General features: G+C 36.9%; 1 protein-coding gene across 5 annotated transcripts in view; it reads right to left on the reverse strand.

Moving 5' to 3' along the window:
* Window positions 1-7,768: 7,768 nt before the first annotated feature.
* LOC144318586 (mitochondrial adenyl nucleotide antiporter SLC25A24-like) overlaps window positions 7,769-17,617 on the reverse strand; it is a 49,813-nt gene continuing 39,964 nt past the window's right edge. For 2 of the 5 annotated variants that reach the window (XM_077905672.1, XM_077905671.1), the window contains exons 7-10: window positions 14,616-14,723; window positions 12,002-12,169; window positions 9,828-9,978; window positions 7,872-8,647 (exon numbers count right to left, since the gene is read on the reverse strand). In XM_077905672.1, coding sequence (XP_077761798.1) covers window positions 8,469-8,647; window positions 9,828-9,978; window positions 12,002-12,169; window positions 14,616-14,723 — 606 coding nt within the window. In that variant the 3' untranslated portion in view covers window positions 7,872-8,468. The other 3 variants (XM_077905674.1, XM_077905673.1, XM_077905675.1) reach the window with 3 other exon arrangements.

The raw sequence follows: 17,617 nt of genomic DNA on the forward strand, positions 1-17,617 counted from the left end.
CTTCCAGACTGGAATTTTTATATACAAAAATTTGTCTTAGAACAAATGATAAACACCCAGCCTCATTCTGTCTCATGTAACATTGTTCTAAGAGGCTGAGACAGTAAGATCATTATACTATTGTGGAAAAAGCATTAGTTTTGTATCAGCAGAATTCAATTTAAATTACTGTGTTACCTTGGATAAATTACTTGTATCTCTGAGTCTGCCTTATTTCTAAAACAGCGGTGACCTATTTTATAGAAATTTTTAGAGAATTAAATGAGACAAAGTATGTAAAAAACCTAATAGAGTTGCAATAAATTACAATTACTACAAGGAAGCAAAGATTACCAAAAAACATGTTTACTCTTTTTAAAGTCAAAACTTATTTATTTGTGATAAGTGAGCTCAGAGTAACAATTTATTTCCCTCAGTCTTTGGGACATTGTAGGTCCTCTGTCGAAACCAACTGCTATCCTGATACATGAGAAAATGCAGACGAGAAACAGGGCCCCTAAGCCCATGACTTAGATCACAGGTGGAAAGAACTGTGCAGAAGGTGAAAGACCAGAAGGTCAGGTTTGAGTACTCTGCCTGCAAAGAAGTCCTTATGAGCACCCTCAAAGTGCCCCAACTCCAGGACAGTTCTCCCCTGGAAATAGCTGAATCCTTCCTTGCAGGACAATAGCATACCAGATAGAGCCAACCTTTGTACATTACTTAAGTGATCTGGAACATAACCAACATTACAGTTGCCAATTTTTGAAGTCTAATCATATCCTACAAAAGTCTACATGTATTCTCTCCATACTGAATGGATTAATAAACTAAGGCTTGTAATGGCTGTTCATGAAATAGTTTCATATCCCTTATCTCATTTGGTTCTGAAAACAATCTTGTAAATAAGGTTTTTAAAAGGCAATATTAGGGACACCAGGGTTGCTCAGTGGTTGGCGCTTGCCTTCGGGTCAGGTCATGATCCCAGAATCTGGGATCGAGTCCCGCATCAGGCTCCTGGTGAGGAGCCTGCTTCTTCCTCTCCTCTGCCTATGTCTCTCTCTGCCTGTGTCTCTCATGAATAAATCTTTTTTCTTTTTTAAAGGCAATATTTTTAAAAATTAAAAAAAATTTTAATTTTTTTTTTTTAAAGGGGGCCTGGGTGGCTCAGTCAGTTAAGCATCCGCCTTCAGCTCAGGTCATCATCCCGGGGTCATGAGATCCAGCCCTGAGTCAGGCTCTCTGCTCAGCGGAGAGTATACTTCTCCACCTCTCTGCTTTCTGTCCCCACACTTGTGCATGTGTACGATCTCTCTCTCTCTCTCTCAAATAAATAAATGATTTTTTTAAAAAGGCAATATTATTGTCCCCACTTTTTAAAAAAAGGAAGCTGTTGGCAAATCAAACTTCAATTTAAAAAAAAAATTAAATAAATAAAAAGATGAAAACTGAGACTCAAAGATTAACTGACTCTCCAAATTACAAAGACAATGAATGATAAAAACAGAATGGAACTTAGGTCCTTCTGAATCAAAGTACTCTTACTCTCTACCCCTACCACAAGGACATTAATCGCCCTAAGCATTATAATACTCTTATATAAGGTTTGTAGCTTTTAGAATACTTCCATATCCGTGATCTCATTTGAGCTTCATAATGCAGGCAATGGCCACACAGGGAAAAGATGTGAGACCTTGGGTCTAAATGAGGTAAAGGGTTAGAACTGAGACCTCTGCATAAAATTGTAAACCTCAAAGGGCTGTATTTCCAGGTGCAGGACCAGGTTCAACTTATAGCTATCTCTCCGAGATAAAGTCAGAAGCTTAAAAGGAGAAAAAAGGCTATCAATTTCTCTATAAACACAGTAGGCCCCAGACAGTTAGCTGAAGCACAAGTGCCAGAGCAGAAGAGAGCTAGATAAGTAGATTTCTCCCTCATGTAGAACTACCCACATGTTGGTACATGGTGAACAGCTGTCAGTTTAGAGGACTGTGTAAATGTTAAGGCTTCTTGCCCTTTAGACACCTGGCTTAGCATAGTACCTTGCACATGTTGAATTATAAACTAAACTGAATGTGACCCCCAGTGGGAGACGAATGTTAGTGGGAAGAACATTCCAGTTGTTCTGTTAGTTGTTTTGCCAGTCTGGACTCCTTTTGTTCTGGGGCACAGTGAGACCACTTATACAAGGCTGATGATCACTTGACACCATCTAAGGTGGAACTAGAACAAGGCAGAGATGGACACTCTATGAAGACCTTCAGAGAGGGCAGCCCGGTGTCTCAGTGGTTTAGTGCCGCCCTTGGCCCAGGGCCTGATCCTGGAGACCCAGGATCGAGTCCCACATCGGGCTCCCTTTATGGAGCCTGCTTCTCCCTCTGCCTGCGTCTCTGCCTCTCACTCTCTCTATCATGAATAAAGAAATAAAATCTTTTTTTTTTTAAAGACCTTCAGAGAAAGTTCACTACTCCAGTTTTATCTATCAGCCCACCATGATCATCCTTGAGGATACCCATTCCTTTATGAAAAATGGAGGTAAAGAAGTGTGCATTGATTAGTGAATTGGTTAGCTCCCTGTACAATTAAAGTGCTTTACTCAAGATTTTTTCCACATATGTGTAACAGGTTTACTAATACCTGAAGATGAATCATTGAGAAAATTATACCCTAACCAAGAAATAAGGGGAATAAAAATAGTCTGTTTCCTGAAATGTTATAAACCCTGAGAACCCATAGATGCTTTCTGGGTTTTGCAAGGCTTACAACTGCCCGTCATCATGTTATGATCAACATGCTGTGATTTTCTCAACTACTCTCTCAAAAGTGAATGGACTAATAAACTAGTTTTGTTTTGTTTTTGCTTTGCTTTATATGCTGTCTGGGCAATGAGGAAATGCAGTGCCTTCAGGAACACGGCTATACATGCAGCTAGAGAAGTGGGTACTCTACAAGATGACTCTGAGGATCTGAGAGCTTATCGTTTTGCTCCAGTGGACTGTAACTAAATTTCTGAAAGGCCTCTGTGATTGTCAGAGAGTCCTTTACATTTCTGAGTGAAGTCCGTATATTTGTTGAAGTAAAAAATCTCAATAGGCACTTAAGTCCAAGTGTCTCCAGATCATCACTTCTGCTATGGTCCTTCTTTATCTTTAATTCACCTTACCAGGTGTTTTCTACAACCCACTCCTTAACCTATCCAAAACTCTTAGTTATATAGTATAACATGCTGCTAACCTTCCAGAGCCAAGATACAGAATTTTGTTAATTTGTATCACAATTCACGGGCCACCTGGGTGGCTCAGTTGGTTAAGTGTCTGCCTTTGGCTCAGGTCATGATCCCAGGGTCCTGGGATCAAGCCCCAGAGCAGACTCCCTGCTTAGCAGGTAGTCTGCTTCTCCCTCTACCTCTGCCCTGCCCCTGCTCCTGCTTTCACTCTCTCTCATGTGCACACTCTCTCTAATAAGTAAATAAAATCTTAAAAAAAAAATTTTGTATCACAGTTCTGTAAGGTAACCCACAGGGAGGCTAATCTTTAGGTTCTAACGGTATCCGAAAAACTATGCAGAAAGTCCCTCAGTGTTAAATTGAACTTCTAACACCACAGATCTTAAAATATTGTCCAGTTATTTTCTTCTGTGGCATTCAGACAGGATCTCTGGTGTTTCTTCAAGATTAACTCCAAGTATCAATGTTTAAGTTACATTGTGATAACCATTTTTACATAGAGGTTACCCTTTAGGCATCTCCGTACCTAAGAGCAGGCTTACACTTCATCTCACAGGATTGAGAGGCTGTACCCTACTGACAGTGAGCTAAATCATCACTTTAAGGTATTTTACAAAACATCCATGGCATCCCCAAGGATCTGGCTCACAGTAGGTCTTCATAAAGAATAGAAGCTCAGAAGGTCAGGGATGAGCACAATCCTTAATGAGAGAGAAAGTGTTAGGAGATCTGTTCAAGGTACTTATCTCTATAAACTTAGTTTCCTCATTTGGAAATTGGGAGAATCTCAACCTTCTAACTCCAAATAGCAAAAGCAATCTTGAGAAAGAAGAATAAAATGGGAAGCATTACACTCCCTGATTTCACACTATATTATAAGGCTTTTATAATTAAAACATTACAGTGTTGGTATAAAAACAGATACATAATAGAAAAGAAAAAAAAAAGCCTTGAAACAAACGCATGCATATATGGTCAGTTAATTTACAATGGAGGAGTCAAGAATACAAAATAGGGAAAGGACAGTGTTTCAATGAATGGTTTGGAAAAACTGCACTTCTAAATGCAAAAGAATGAAAATGGACCACTATCTTACACCATACACAAAATTAACTCAAATTGGATTAAAAACTTGAATATAAGACCAGAAACCATAAAACAGGAACAGTAAGCTTCTTGACAGGTCTTGGTGATGATATTTTTAAATCTCACACCAAAAGCAAAAGCAACAATTAATAAGTGAGACTATATCAAACTAAAAGTTTCTACACAGACACACCTTACATGTGTCAGGATGGCTAAAATCAACAACACAAGAAACAACAGGTGTTAATGAAGATGTGGAGAAAAGGGAACCCTCTTGCACTGCTGGTGGGAGTACAAACTGGTGCAGGCACTGTAGAGAACAGTTTGGAGGTTCCTCAAAAAGTAAAAACAGAACTACTCTATGATCCAGCAACTGAACTACTAGGTATTTACCCAAAGAATACAAAAAAAAAAAAAAAACCTAATTCAAAGGGATACACATACTACGGTGTTTATAGCAGCATTATCAACATAGCCAAATTACGCCTAAGCCAATAGCAGGCTAAGTGTCCACTGGTTGATGAATGGATAAAGAAGATGTGGTATATACATACAATGAAATATGATTCAGCTATAGAAAAAGAATGAAATGTTGCCATTTGCCATAACAAGGATGGAGCTAGAGATTATTATGCTAAGTGAAATAAGTCAGTCAGAGAAAGAAAATACCATATGGTTTCACTCAAATGTGGAAGTTAAGAAACAAAACAAATGAGCAAAGGGGAAAAAAAAGAGAAAGACAAACTAAGAAGCCGACTCTTAACTATAGAGAACTGATGGTTACTAGAAGGGAAGCAGGTGGGGAATGGGTGAAATAGGGGATGGGAATTACGGGGTGTGCTTACTGTAATGAGCACCAGGGATTGTATGGAAGTGCTGAGTCACTAATTGTACACCTGAAACTAATATTACACAGTATGTTAAGTGACTGGAATTTAAGCAAAAACTTAAAAACAAGTCTTCGGTTTCTGCACAGCAAAAGAAATCATCAACAAAATAATGTGAAAAAATAACTGTAAACCACGTATCTCGATAAGGGGTGAATATCCAAAATATATAAAGAAACAATACAACTCAATAGGGGGAAAAAGTTCAATTAAAAAGGGAGCAGAAGATGAGGCACCTGGGTGGCTCAGTCGGTTAAGCATCTGACTCTTGGTTTCAGCTCAGGTCATGATCTCATGGGTCCTGAGATCTAGCCCGGCGTCAGGCTCTGCACTCAGTGGGAGTCTGCTTGGGATTCTCTCCCTCTCCCTTTGCCCCTCCTCCTTGCACATGCGTGTGCTCTCTCACACTCGCTCTCTCTCTCTCAAACAGACAAATAAATCTTTAAAAAAGGCAGGGTGGGCAGAAGATCTGAATAGACATTCTCCCAAAGAAGACATGTAGATGTCCAAAAGGTATGTGAAAGATGCTCAACATCACTCATCATCAGGCAAACACAAACCAAAACCACTATGAGATATCACCTCATCCGTATCAGAATGGCTGTTATCAAAAAGACAAGAAATAACAAGTTTTGTTAAGGTTTGGAGAAAAGGGAACTCCTATGCACCGTTAGCAGGAATTATTAAACTGGTGTAACCTCTATGGAAGGTTCCCCCCAAAATTAAAAGTAGAACCACCGTATGATCCAGCAATTCCAGTTCTGGGCACTATCCAAAGAAAACATAAACAGTATATCAAAAAGACGTATACTCCCCCATGTTTACTGCAGCCTTATTTACAATACCCAAGATACGGAAACAACCTAAGGGTCTACCAATAGATGAATGGATAAAGAAATTGTGATATATATACAATGGAATAGTATTCAGCCATAAAAGAGAATGAAATCTGGCCATCTGTGACAACACTGAGGGACCTCAAGGGCATTATGCCAAGTGAAATAACTAAGACAAAGACAAACAGATGATCTTTCTTAAATGTAGAATCTAAAACACACATATAAAGCCTAGAGATATAGAGAAGAGATTGGTGGTTGCAAGAGGTAGGGTACAGGGGGTGCGAGAAGGGGTGAACTATTCTGTTTGGTTTTGTTCTGTTTACACAAATGGAACAAAAATTTAAAAAAAATAAAAATCTCACCTTTCTGTTAGAATTAAGCAAGAGAACCTTTAAAAGTGTCTTGAAATAATTCCAGGCATATAGCAGGAACTTAATAAAATAAATTGGACTTTGACTTCTGAGACAACAATAATTGGATCTACCCACTCTAAAGAGAAGCCCTTACTCAGAAGCCAGCATTTTGTAATTTTGGCCATGAAAATAACATCCTAACTGGTCTCATAGGCTCTCCCCTCTCCTCTGTCAATGGCATTCTTCTGCTGTCGGTGATCTTCTTACACCAGAATATGTCACTGCCACATTTTGATTCGCAGCTTTCCATGACCTGGCACCAGCCTACAGCAAGTTGCCTCTTATCTCACTATATCTTCCTGTACACCATATATTTCAAAATGACCAGGCATTCCCTAATGCTCTATGAACCGCCCCCCACCACCACCATCACCATGATTTCCACATTACTACTCAAGCTATCTCATCAATTTGGAATGCTTTGTGAAAGTCTATCCAAACAACTACCATCATTACTCAAATTTCTTACACAGCCACTCCTGGGCTTTACATGAGATTTTGCATTCCTCCCCTCTGGTGATCTGTGGCTTAGTTTAGCTTCAGTTCCACAATCCCCTCCTCTCTCCCAGGTCGGGCCTCAACTACTCTTCTTTGTACACAAGCTTCCACCTCTTCCCACCTTAACTGGGATAGGTCGGAGTACAACATTCCTCTCTTTGTTCTAATTCTGCATCAATCTTCTCATGACTTCTTTGGTTTCCCAGGCACCCTAATAGCAGGAAACAGTGTGCCCTGGAGAACGGATGAAAGTATTCTAGTGAGTAGGAAGTATTAAGTTCCACTATAAATGAATAACTTTGCACTGTGATATGTGTCTCAATCTTGTGATTAGTTAATCTTCCACCAAGAAAGTGATGATCTTGAGGAAATTAATAAAGTCAAATTTGCGGATCAGGGCAGCCCGGATGGCTCAGTGGTTTAGCATCACCTTCAGCCCAGGATGTGATCCTGGAGACCCGGGATCGAGTCCCATGTCAAGCTCCCTGCATGAAGCCTACTTCTCTCTCTGCCTGTGTCTCTGCCTGTGTCTCTGCCTCTCTGTGTGTGTGTCTCTCATGAATAAATAAATAATTTTTTTAAAAATTTGCGGATCAGCAAGACCAAGGCTCAAAGCCTGGACTTGAATCAGTTTAGCAAGGCAGTTCATTTGAAGCCTGGGTTGTGGCCAACGCAGTCCATTACCAGCATCTCACCACACTCTCATTTAATTCCAGCAGAGAATAGGATTCATTTTTTTCATAAAAGTGCAGAGGAATATTTAGGATTTCCAAGGGTCGACTCAATCAACTAGTAGGCTAAAATAAGAATTGCTTTGACAAGTATGATATAATGGATTTAATCTTTAAAATTCTTCCTCTCAAATGTTTTTCAAGCAGAAGATAACAAGAAAACTTGTCCAATGCTGATTTGTTCTCAATACTGACTTATAAACAACCTAAAATATAAAGAAAAAAAATGAACCAACAGTGTTTATATTTACAAATAAAGTACCTGAAGAAGAGAAATATGCTATCGTGCTATCATTATTCCATCCACAATCTGATAGAAGGAACTGTGAAGACATTATGAAAGCAATGTTCCTTTTTGCTTAAAAAAGAGACATGAACTGTGATCATTTGCTGTAACATCAATTTTAAATGCAATGATTTTTGTTTTAGTGTATTAGACATTTTCAAGCTCAGCCTTTCAAAAAAATATTTAAATAGGAAAAGGTTAACACAGTGGCTGCAAGTGACCAAATGTTTTATAATGTTACCACGGTAGATCCAAACCCAATAAAAACAAGTTTCAAGTTAGGACTCAGGGGAGAAGAGTGGGAAATGTAAATAGGAGCCTGTGGATATTAAGAATTTTAAATTATGAAAGAACTTTACCAAAAGGGTTATTTAACTTATAAATTTTGTAATAGATAAAGAAAAAATGTTTTGACAATTATTTGATATGTCTTTCCTTTTAGGAAAAGACCAACTTCTCTTTACAAGCCAGGTATTATCTTACAATTAAGTGATTTTGGTAATGACAATTTGATATTTCATTTTTAAATTAATTCCAGATGTTGTCTCACTATTTCATAAGCTACACAGCTGATGACTACTGCAGGAAGCAACTTTATGATGTTTGGGGTGAGACCTCTGAAAAATCCCCTTTTTCCTTCATTATAATATATCTCTTGAACAAGATGAATCATAGAAGTTGTTGTTCCTTTTTCTTCCAGTGCTATAAATTGAAAAAAAATCAGTGTAATTCAATATTGAATCTTTATACATTAAGATAGCCCAATGATTAATAAGAATTTACAGAGGCTAAAACGACTTCAGAATATACCTCTCTCTCTACTTATAGAATGGTCTTGTATTGTCCAATATAGTAGCCACTAGACATGTGTGTCTACTTAAATTTAAATTAATTAAAATTAAGTAAAACGAAAAATTCAGTTGCTTAGTCACATTAGCAAATTTCAAGTGTCTGATAACCATGTGTCACTAGTGGCTACCATACTGGATAACACAGATAAAAAATATTTCTATCATTGCAAAAAGTTCTATTGGACTTGAAAGTTTCATAAGGGACCTCAAAGGAGCACTTGGAATTGAGTATGAACTTTGATAGGGCAATGGAAAGGTGATGGGGTGGGTAGAGAGATTCCCCACCTGGAATGCAATAAAATCCAAAAATCTTACTAAAAAGAAAACAAATGTAAAAAAGAATCACGTACTGCATGACTCCTTAAATAATTTTCTGAGGAAGATAATAATAGAATTATGTAAGATTTTTTTCTTCTTGAAAAGTAATAAAAGTATTTTCTTAAAATTTAAATCTCTAACATTTCACTCAAGAGGAACACAACAGGTAACTCTCCCTTCTGGTTAATATCTCCTTGCTAGAGGGATTAAAATACAAATTCAATTCCACAAATATATTAAGTTCTTGATGCAGAATATAACAATGCAGAACTAGGGGGAAATTTTATGTTCATATTGAGTAACTGTTGACGTAATTTGAAGAAAGGAAATCTTTTCTATTGTTCATCGTGGTACTTCCTAATTATAAACTCCTTAAAGAGATCATTAGTAACTGGAGGAAATGTGGAAAGTCCCAAACAGAACATTGAAGGAAAAAAAAAAAAAAAAAGAACATTGAAGGAGAAATAAAATTTAAATTAACAAAAGGCTCTATAATAAAACAATAAATTCGAGATGTGTACCTTAAAAATCAGAGTCTGCTTTTGATTTAACAATTCTACAGTTTTTGTTTTTTTGAACCATTAATTTCTACTCATTTAAAACAACCTAGTTTTTTAATACTGTTTTTAACTTAATTTTTATTAATGCTTCATTAAAAATACTCTTAATCACTTTTTAACTTATTACTTCATTAAAAAAAAAAAAAAACTCACCTTGAGCCTGCATGCGAGTTCTGATAAGGTTCAGAGGAAAGGTGGCTATCTGAGCAAAAGTGTGAGACAATGTACTACATCCCAGCAAAATCATTATCCCAGGGTCTACAGACTCTGTTGCATGATGTTCTAGCCAATAATTCTTCAAAAGCTAACAAAGAAGATAGTAGTAAATATCCTTTAGCCACCATGCAAGTCTAAGTAGAATAAAGTTCACTGCTCATTCAATTTCAATAAGCATATTGAGTAGCTTCTTCATTCGAGAATTACACTGAGCATTTTCATAGATGTTATCTCACTTAATCCCTACAGAAACTTAATAAGTCAATATTGTCATCTCCATGTTATACATTTTATAAATAAGAAACTAATTCAGAGAAACTGAGTTATCAAGTCACACACTGATAAATAAGAATGAAGCTTAATCGTTTGATCTTAATAACTATTCTCTCCAAAATCTTTACAAAAGATTGTTCCTACTCCGTGTACAGAGGGGGTTATCTCCCTACTGTCCTACCAGGGGCAGGGCACACAGATGTTTTCAAATAAATGTATTCATACAGCCTCAGTTTGAATACTCCTATGTTTTGCATCTGTATGTCTGTGTTTTGTTTATTTTGATTTTGTTTGTTCTATTTTGCCTCGTTGTTTTGGTTTGTAATGACATTGAAAGACACAAGCAAAATTCTGGAGATTCTCAGAGGGATTAACAGAATAATGTAGAGAAGACTGCATAATCCACTCTAGGTTAACAAAACCACATTTTCTAAACTTTTAGGAAAGATTCATCTTTTCAAATTTTCTTTTCTTTGAATAAAAGTGGCAAGAAAAAATTATCTTAAAATAGTAGGTTTAAAAGATCACTAAGTGCCTTTAGAACTGTTCATTTATCAAAGGATACAGCTTTACCATTATATACTGAGGCAACTGCCATGAAGTGTGTAATTTGATGCTTTTGAAAAAATATGTTTCAAAATGTCTTAACTCAGTGCATTCATCAGTCATGCAATAATGAAAAGAGAAATGTGTAACATCACTCTGGTAAGAAGGCAAAAGATATTGAACTGCAGAAATAAAAGAATGGAGGGAGCCCAACATAAACAGGAGCAATGAATTTATTTTAATAAGATCACAGAAGGAAGAAAACAAAGGAGAAAAGAAATATATGCTCTAATATTCAATACTTTAAACATCTATAAAAGATATACGCATTTTTTAAAGTGCTAAACAAAATTGGCTATCTTTCATGTGATTGTGGTACCACCTGCCAAAAATACCACTGGGCCTGTGGCTGGAGAGCTGTCCTTCTTGCACTGTGAATGAATTTAAGTGATACTAGTCACATACTCTGACCTGGTTCTGATGACCAAATGGTATATATTATTACAACAGCCTGCCTAAAACATACGTATGATCATAAAAATGAAATGATTGGCTAGAAAAGGAATAACTCAGAATTCTGCCTCATCAGCAAGCACTACACTCAGGAGATTTGCCTTATTGCCTTATCTACATGCTGCCTCTCCCTCCATCCCTCCTAAGGACTCCCCCTGTCAATTCTCATTTTCACACCTGGACAATCATCTCAGCTTTCTCAATCTTAACTGTACATCATATTTTTCTAGAGAGTTAAAAACCTAGATTCCAGGCCTCCTCCCAAAATAATTAAATCAGAATTTCTTGGATGTAGCCCAAGAATCTTCTTCTTTTCTTTTTTTTTTTTTTTAAAGATTTATTTATTATTTAAGAGACAGACAGAGAGAGAGAGAGAGAGAGAGAGAGAGAGCACGCACGTGCGCAAATATGCATGCAGGCGGGGGCGGGGGGCAGAGGGAGAGGTAGCCCAAGAATCTTCTTTTTTAAACATCTACATGTAAATGATTTTGATATGCATTCAGAATTAAGAACCACCATTGTATCAGCATTTAGGTCTATAAATATGATCAGTAAAATCTAATTCACACACACACACACACAAAAAAAACAGCAAAAAAGGAGTTATTATTAGAATACTAGACAACTATTATACAAAATGAAAAACCAAATAAAACCATTCAACTCAACCAAACTTCTTGGTCAGAAGCTATTTACAACTAGATTTTTAGAATGAAGACTATTATTATACCAAATTTTCAAATCTAACACTTAATGTCACATTATGAGAATAAACTCACCTCATAAACAGCAAAATCTATACCTGCGTAAGGTAGAATGCCTAGCAAGTTGGGACTATAACCTTTGAAAAAGGTTCTAACACCTTCTTGTTTGAGAAGCTTCTTGCCACAATCAATGATCCCTGAATACTGTCCAGTTTTACCTAGAGCCAGTCTGGTCTTTAGAACCTAAATGTGAAGAATATTATAAAAATATATTGATCAGATTCACTCAACTCCTCTAGGAATGCAGTAACTGTATTACATTACAATATTTATTATCACAGAAATCAGAAAAGAAAGTAATCTTATATATAATTTTAGCTTCTCCCTAGTTGGCTTTTAACTATTAACAGATGATATAATACCGAGTTTTAGAAAAATTATTTAAACAGGAAAATGTAATTAATCACTATGGTTTTGGTTGATAACATCTACTCAACCTTCTTTAATGTACTATCAGGTAACATACTCTAAAACAAATTCATTTGAGGTAACATTATTGCTTCAAAATAAAGCAACTGCAGCCAAATTCCAAGTTAAAAAAAATATATGGTTATGTTAAAGTGAAGAAGCAATATGAAAAAAATGTATTCTGTACATATTTAAAATACATATTCTGGAAATTATTGTAACAGTGAGGCAGATAAAGTATATTCATTTAATATGATTAAATGTGCTTATAAAGCAGTAGCCTAACAAGATCAACATTCCCGTGCAATTCTCCTGATAGAAACTTACTCCTCATCCTCTTAATTTCCATTAATTTAATTTAAGGGAGGACTATAAATACTGGGAGAAAAGGTTCTCCAAAACAGCCAAGACAAAAGAAAAAAAAAAAAAAAAGGCATAAACTTTTTCTTGATTGGGCAAACTGTGTTTCTTGATGGAGCTGCCTCTGAGTCATCAATTGCAAGGCTTTGTTTCAAGAACTTCCCCGTAGCCCCCACACTTTCAATAACCCATTTTTAAAACTGTCTGCCCTCCCTAGGGCAGTGTACTCACTCCCTTCTTACCCAAGTAAATCTTCTCTGTCTACTTCACTGGCAGGTTTTTTCCCACTTACTCCTTAAATTAAGGTCTTCTCAAAAATTTTCTTTTCAGGATTAAAAAAAACAAAACAAAACACTGCTTTTTTTCTATATAATCTCATGGCTTAAACTAGCACTTCTTTGCAGATGACACATCAAGACTTGAAATCTCTTAAGTCCTTAGTATCACATTTGCAACTGCCTGCTGAAAATCAAAACCTGGTTGTCTACCAACCACTCAAATTAAATATGTGCAAACCTGAACTCATCATCTCTCACTGTCTGGACTACTTCCGCCACTCTCAAACTCTGTTACATCACTCAGATGTAGCTCTCCTAAATACTTAGGCACAGAACCCAGACGAAGCATCACCTTCTTCCTTTCTCTCTGTCCTACCTTCCACTTCTCAGGCTGTCAGTTCTCAAGACAGCTCTAACATGAGTCAGTTCCCTTTAGTTAATATATTTCAAGGCTTTACTATCACTTTCCTGAATGGTGGCAATCTCTTGCATGTAGTCATCCCATATCTCTAGTCTCTCTCACTCTAAAAAACTTTACCAAGATTATATTTCAGGCTCCAAAGTCTTTAATGGCTTCTTGTTTTTTAAGAAATAAAAATTATATTTCTTACACTGAATTCAAGAGCCTTTCTGGTTTGGCCTCAATCCATATTTGGATATGGATATTCAATATTCAATCCAATATTCAATATTCAATATTCAATCCAAACCTAAATATCTGCTCTTTTGCCTCCATTCCTTTGCATAAGTCATTATTTCCACCTAAAATTCCTTTCCTCATTATCTCTGAAATTCCAAAATCTAAGCCAAACTCACATATTCTATTCATGTCTTTCATGAAACTCCTAACTGGAAATAATTTCTCCCCTCTGAATTTCCATAACACTTCATATTGATCTCCCTTCCAGGATTTTTACTTTCTATTTTGGATCATCATTATTGATGTACATGTTTTAGCTCCCCATCTAGGCTATAATTTGCATGATCAAAATGCTTGTCTGATTTGTCTCTGCATCTAGAAAAATACCTTAAACTTAGTAGCTGTGTAATACAGATTTGATTTGATTAATGATTAAGTGATTCTATCAGTCAAGCAAGCAAGCAATCAATGATTTTTTTATCTTCTTGATACATCTACAATACCACCTTGATCCTAAATAAACAAGCAAACAAAAGAAACATATACTAGGGCCAACTAACACTTGGTATGAGATTTGAATCCTGTAGCTATTAAGCTGCTTATTGTACAAAATCCAGATCTACTTTCATTTATTTTAAGAATTATAATTTGTGAGGCACCTGGGTGGCTTAGTCAATTAATTGGGTATCCAAGTCTTGATTTTTGGCTCAGGTCATGATCACAGGGTTGTGAGATCAAGCCCCAAGTGGAGTAGAGATCAGCGTGGAATCTACTTCTCTCCTTCTACCTCCTTCTCCCTCTCCCCTTTCACTTGCTACCCCCAGAGCCCCACTCACACTCTTTCTCTCTCTCTCTCTAATAAATTGATAAATAAATCTTTTTTAAAATGTTATAATTTGTGTTGAAAGCATTACTTTACTTAAAGTTTTATAATAATACATACCTCCATGGGGTAAATACAGGTCTGGGCAGTTGCACCAGCCAATGAGCCAGATATAAACCTCTCAATAATTCCTATTTTAGCACCATCAAAACTAAGCCACTTCTTATACTGTATAAATAAAAGTATTGAAATGTATAAAATTACTGAAATGTAATATCTCTCTCTCTCTATATATATATATATAGTTCCTAAGTTTAAAACATTAATTAGTATTATAAAATTATTTGAAAAAGTATTCTAGACATCTGATATTAGCATCTAGAGGAATACTTGATTTTAATTTTTATGCAATTAGTTGTCTAAGATAATAAGTAAGACTCCTCTATTAGGCCTCCAATTTTTTTTCCCCCACAAAATGAGCTAGCAAGAGTGAGTCATTTAAGCATATTCATGAATGTACTATTTCATAAAAAGCATGTAAATGACAAAAAGGGGGAAAGGATTGTGTATGTTATCTCTAAATAGACTAAAGCCCTATGCCTTACATATGCAAGGTACTTAATATTGTTTGATTACTGGATAATCAAGAATAGTAACAATGTGAGAGGCTCTTTCGTTACAAGAAATAATGAGTTACTCCAGTTAACTTACATAGCAGGGAGGTTACCGCAATGACACATATAGAAATAAGGAAAACAAATAGCATAAAGGTCCAGGCTTCACAGGAACTACAGTAAGTCAAGCTTCTTGGAGATTGAAACTAGAAACTCATTTAGGATCCAAAATAGCATTAGCAAACTGATTATCTTGTCACCTCCTAGGCAAGATGTTTTCCTGTTTGGTGTTTCTAGAGGCCTATCATCAATATGATTCAGCTATTCTCTATGAACTAACTCTAGTCCTCAAATCAGTAACTCCCTATCAGAAAGTGTGATTGGGGATCCCTGGGTGGCTCAGTGGTTCAGCGGCTGCCTTTGACCCAGTGCATGATCCTGGAGACCCAGGATCGAGTCCCACATTGGGCTCCCGGCATGGAGCCTGCTTCTCCCTCTGCCTATGTCTCTGCCTCTCTCTCTCTCTATCATGAATAAATAAAAAATCTTAAAAAAAAAAATAAAGAAAGTGTGATTGATTCAGTTGGTAATAGAGACTGCTGTATGTCCCTTGTACTAACTTCTCCTCCTTTTAGTAATATCTTCCTTCCTCCTTTTAGTAATAGAGCTGACTCAGCTGCAAACTACACTTCCCTCTTCTTTCTTGCAGCTAGGTTGTGTAGCTGAGTGACTAATTTTGGCCAGTGAGTAAAAAGAGAAGTTGAGTATGCAAATTCTGACATCTCTTTAAAGATGCTTATCCCAGACTATGCTTTCCTCCACCTGAGGAATGGCAAAAATGGAAGCAACCTCTGAAGCCATGTATTGAAGATGGCAGAGCGGTGTACTGCTAGCCCTGGACCCCTGGCCTCTATCTCATTAAGCTACTGTATTTTGGAATCTGTTCATTATAACAGCTTAGGATGAACCCCAACAAGAGCAGAAATTGGTTACTAGATGTGGGGTACTACCATAAATAAAACCTAAAATATATGACACTGGCTTTATTGTTAGGACACAGATATTACAGTCTAAAAAGATGATGATCTTTCTAATGCTTTGTGGAAATGCATGATAAAACTGCCTATGATAATTTGGAAGGTAGATCATGTGCTTTTCGAGCCTAAAGTTCTAGGAAAACTAACTGTAAAATCTCAGAATGGTGGTCGGTGTTGCCCACTCCTTGCTGCTTTTATCAAGATCTTTTAAGACATGAGCTAATGCAGCTCTCTGCTTTTCTGCCTCAGAGCCTTCTCCAAAGCCAATTTTCAAGCAGAAATGGAAGGAAATGGAGCGCTGCTAAGGGAGTTCTCTTAGCCTGACTTGATAGTCAAGAATGGTGGGCTTCTAGTCGGAAAAGCCACCTGCTCTGTACCACAACACAAGGAAAGGAGATTGTTCTAAAGAGCTTGCCTATCTGACAAAATCAGGTTAGGGGTGTTGTCATCTGATTTCAGCCTATTGTTTCCATTGACATCAACATAGCCTGCTATAAAAATGAGAGAGAAGGGAAATGACTAAGCACAGGAGCTGGAAAATAAAATATCAGAGGAGAGATTTTTGGATGTTGCTACTCCATGTGATACTAACTAGAAACAGAGAAGTGTAAGAAGTTTTTGAAAGAACTGTATGCTAGAAAACCCATATGCAAAGCCTGTAACACCCTATGTTCTGTTGCTCTCTGAAGCAACTCTCAGGCCCCCAAACCTAAGCAGGCTTTAGCTGGCCATGGTAGGCACTTCCAGAGCCCCACCTACATCTGGACAGTTCTGTGCAGACTCACAGATTCACTTCACTGACAGAAACACATCAAAAGCAAAAGCCTCTCATCTCTCTTCTTTTTTGCCTAAGGGCCTTCTCTGAAGCTATGGGAGCCTATCCAGCCCAGAAGTCTGGGGAATTTAAAGTCCTAAGAGCAATCCTCATATAATATAGGACATAACCTGGTAGATAAATAGCTCAGCTCTCTTCCGTCAGACAGATAATTCTGGGAGCTATTCCGTATACTTCCTAGAAGTTCCCTCAGAATCAAGCCCCTACCACCTATAGCTGAAACCTTACTTATACCCTTATATTGGCCCGTCTTCCTTCTGTGTCTCACTGTTCCTTCTTCCTCACAAATAAACTAGCTGCACCTAGACTCTATGGAGGGGGGAGGAGGGGAATTCAAATTAAAACAGTTGGTATTACTTCAAAAGTAGGCCTATACACCAAATAAAAGTCAGAGATTGTCAGTGTGTCAAAAAACAAGACCCAACTATATATTGTCTACAAGAAACTCACTTTAGATATTAAGACACATATAGATTAAATGTAAATGAATGAAGAAAATTATACCATGTTAACACCAATCAAAAGAAAGTGGGAGTAGCTATAATAACTTTAGACAGAGCAGACTTCAGACAAAGAAAAGTTACCAGGGATAAAGAAGGGCATTAACAATGATAAAGGTGTTTATTATCAAGAAGA

Source organism: Canis aureus, chromosome 8, assembly GCF_053574225.1.
Source record: "Canis aureus isolate CA01 chromosome 8, VMU_Caureus_v.1.0, whole genome shotgun sequence".
NCBI classification, from domain to species: domain Eukaryota; kingdom Metazoa; phylum Chordata; class Mammalia; order Carnivora; family Canidae; genus Canis; species Canis aureus.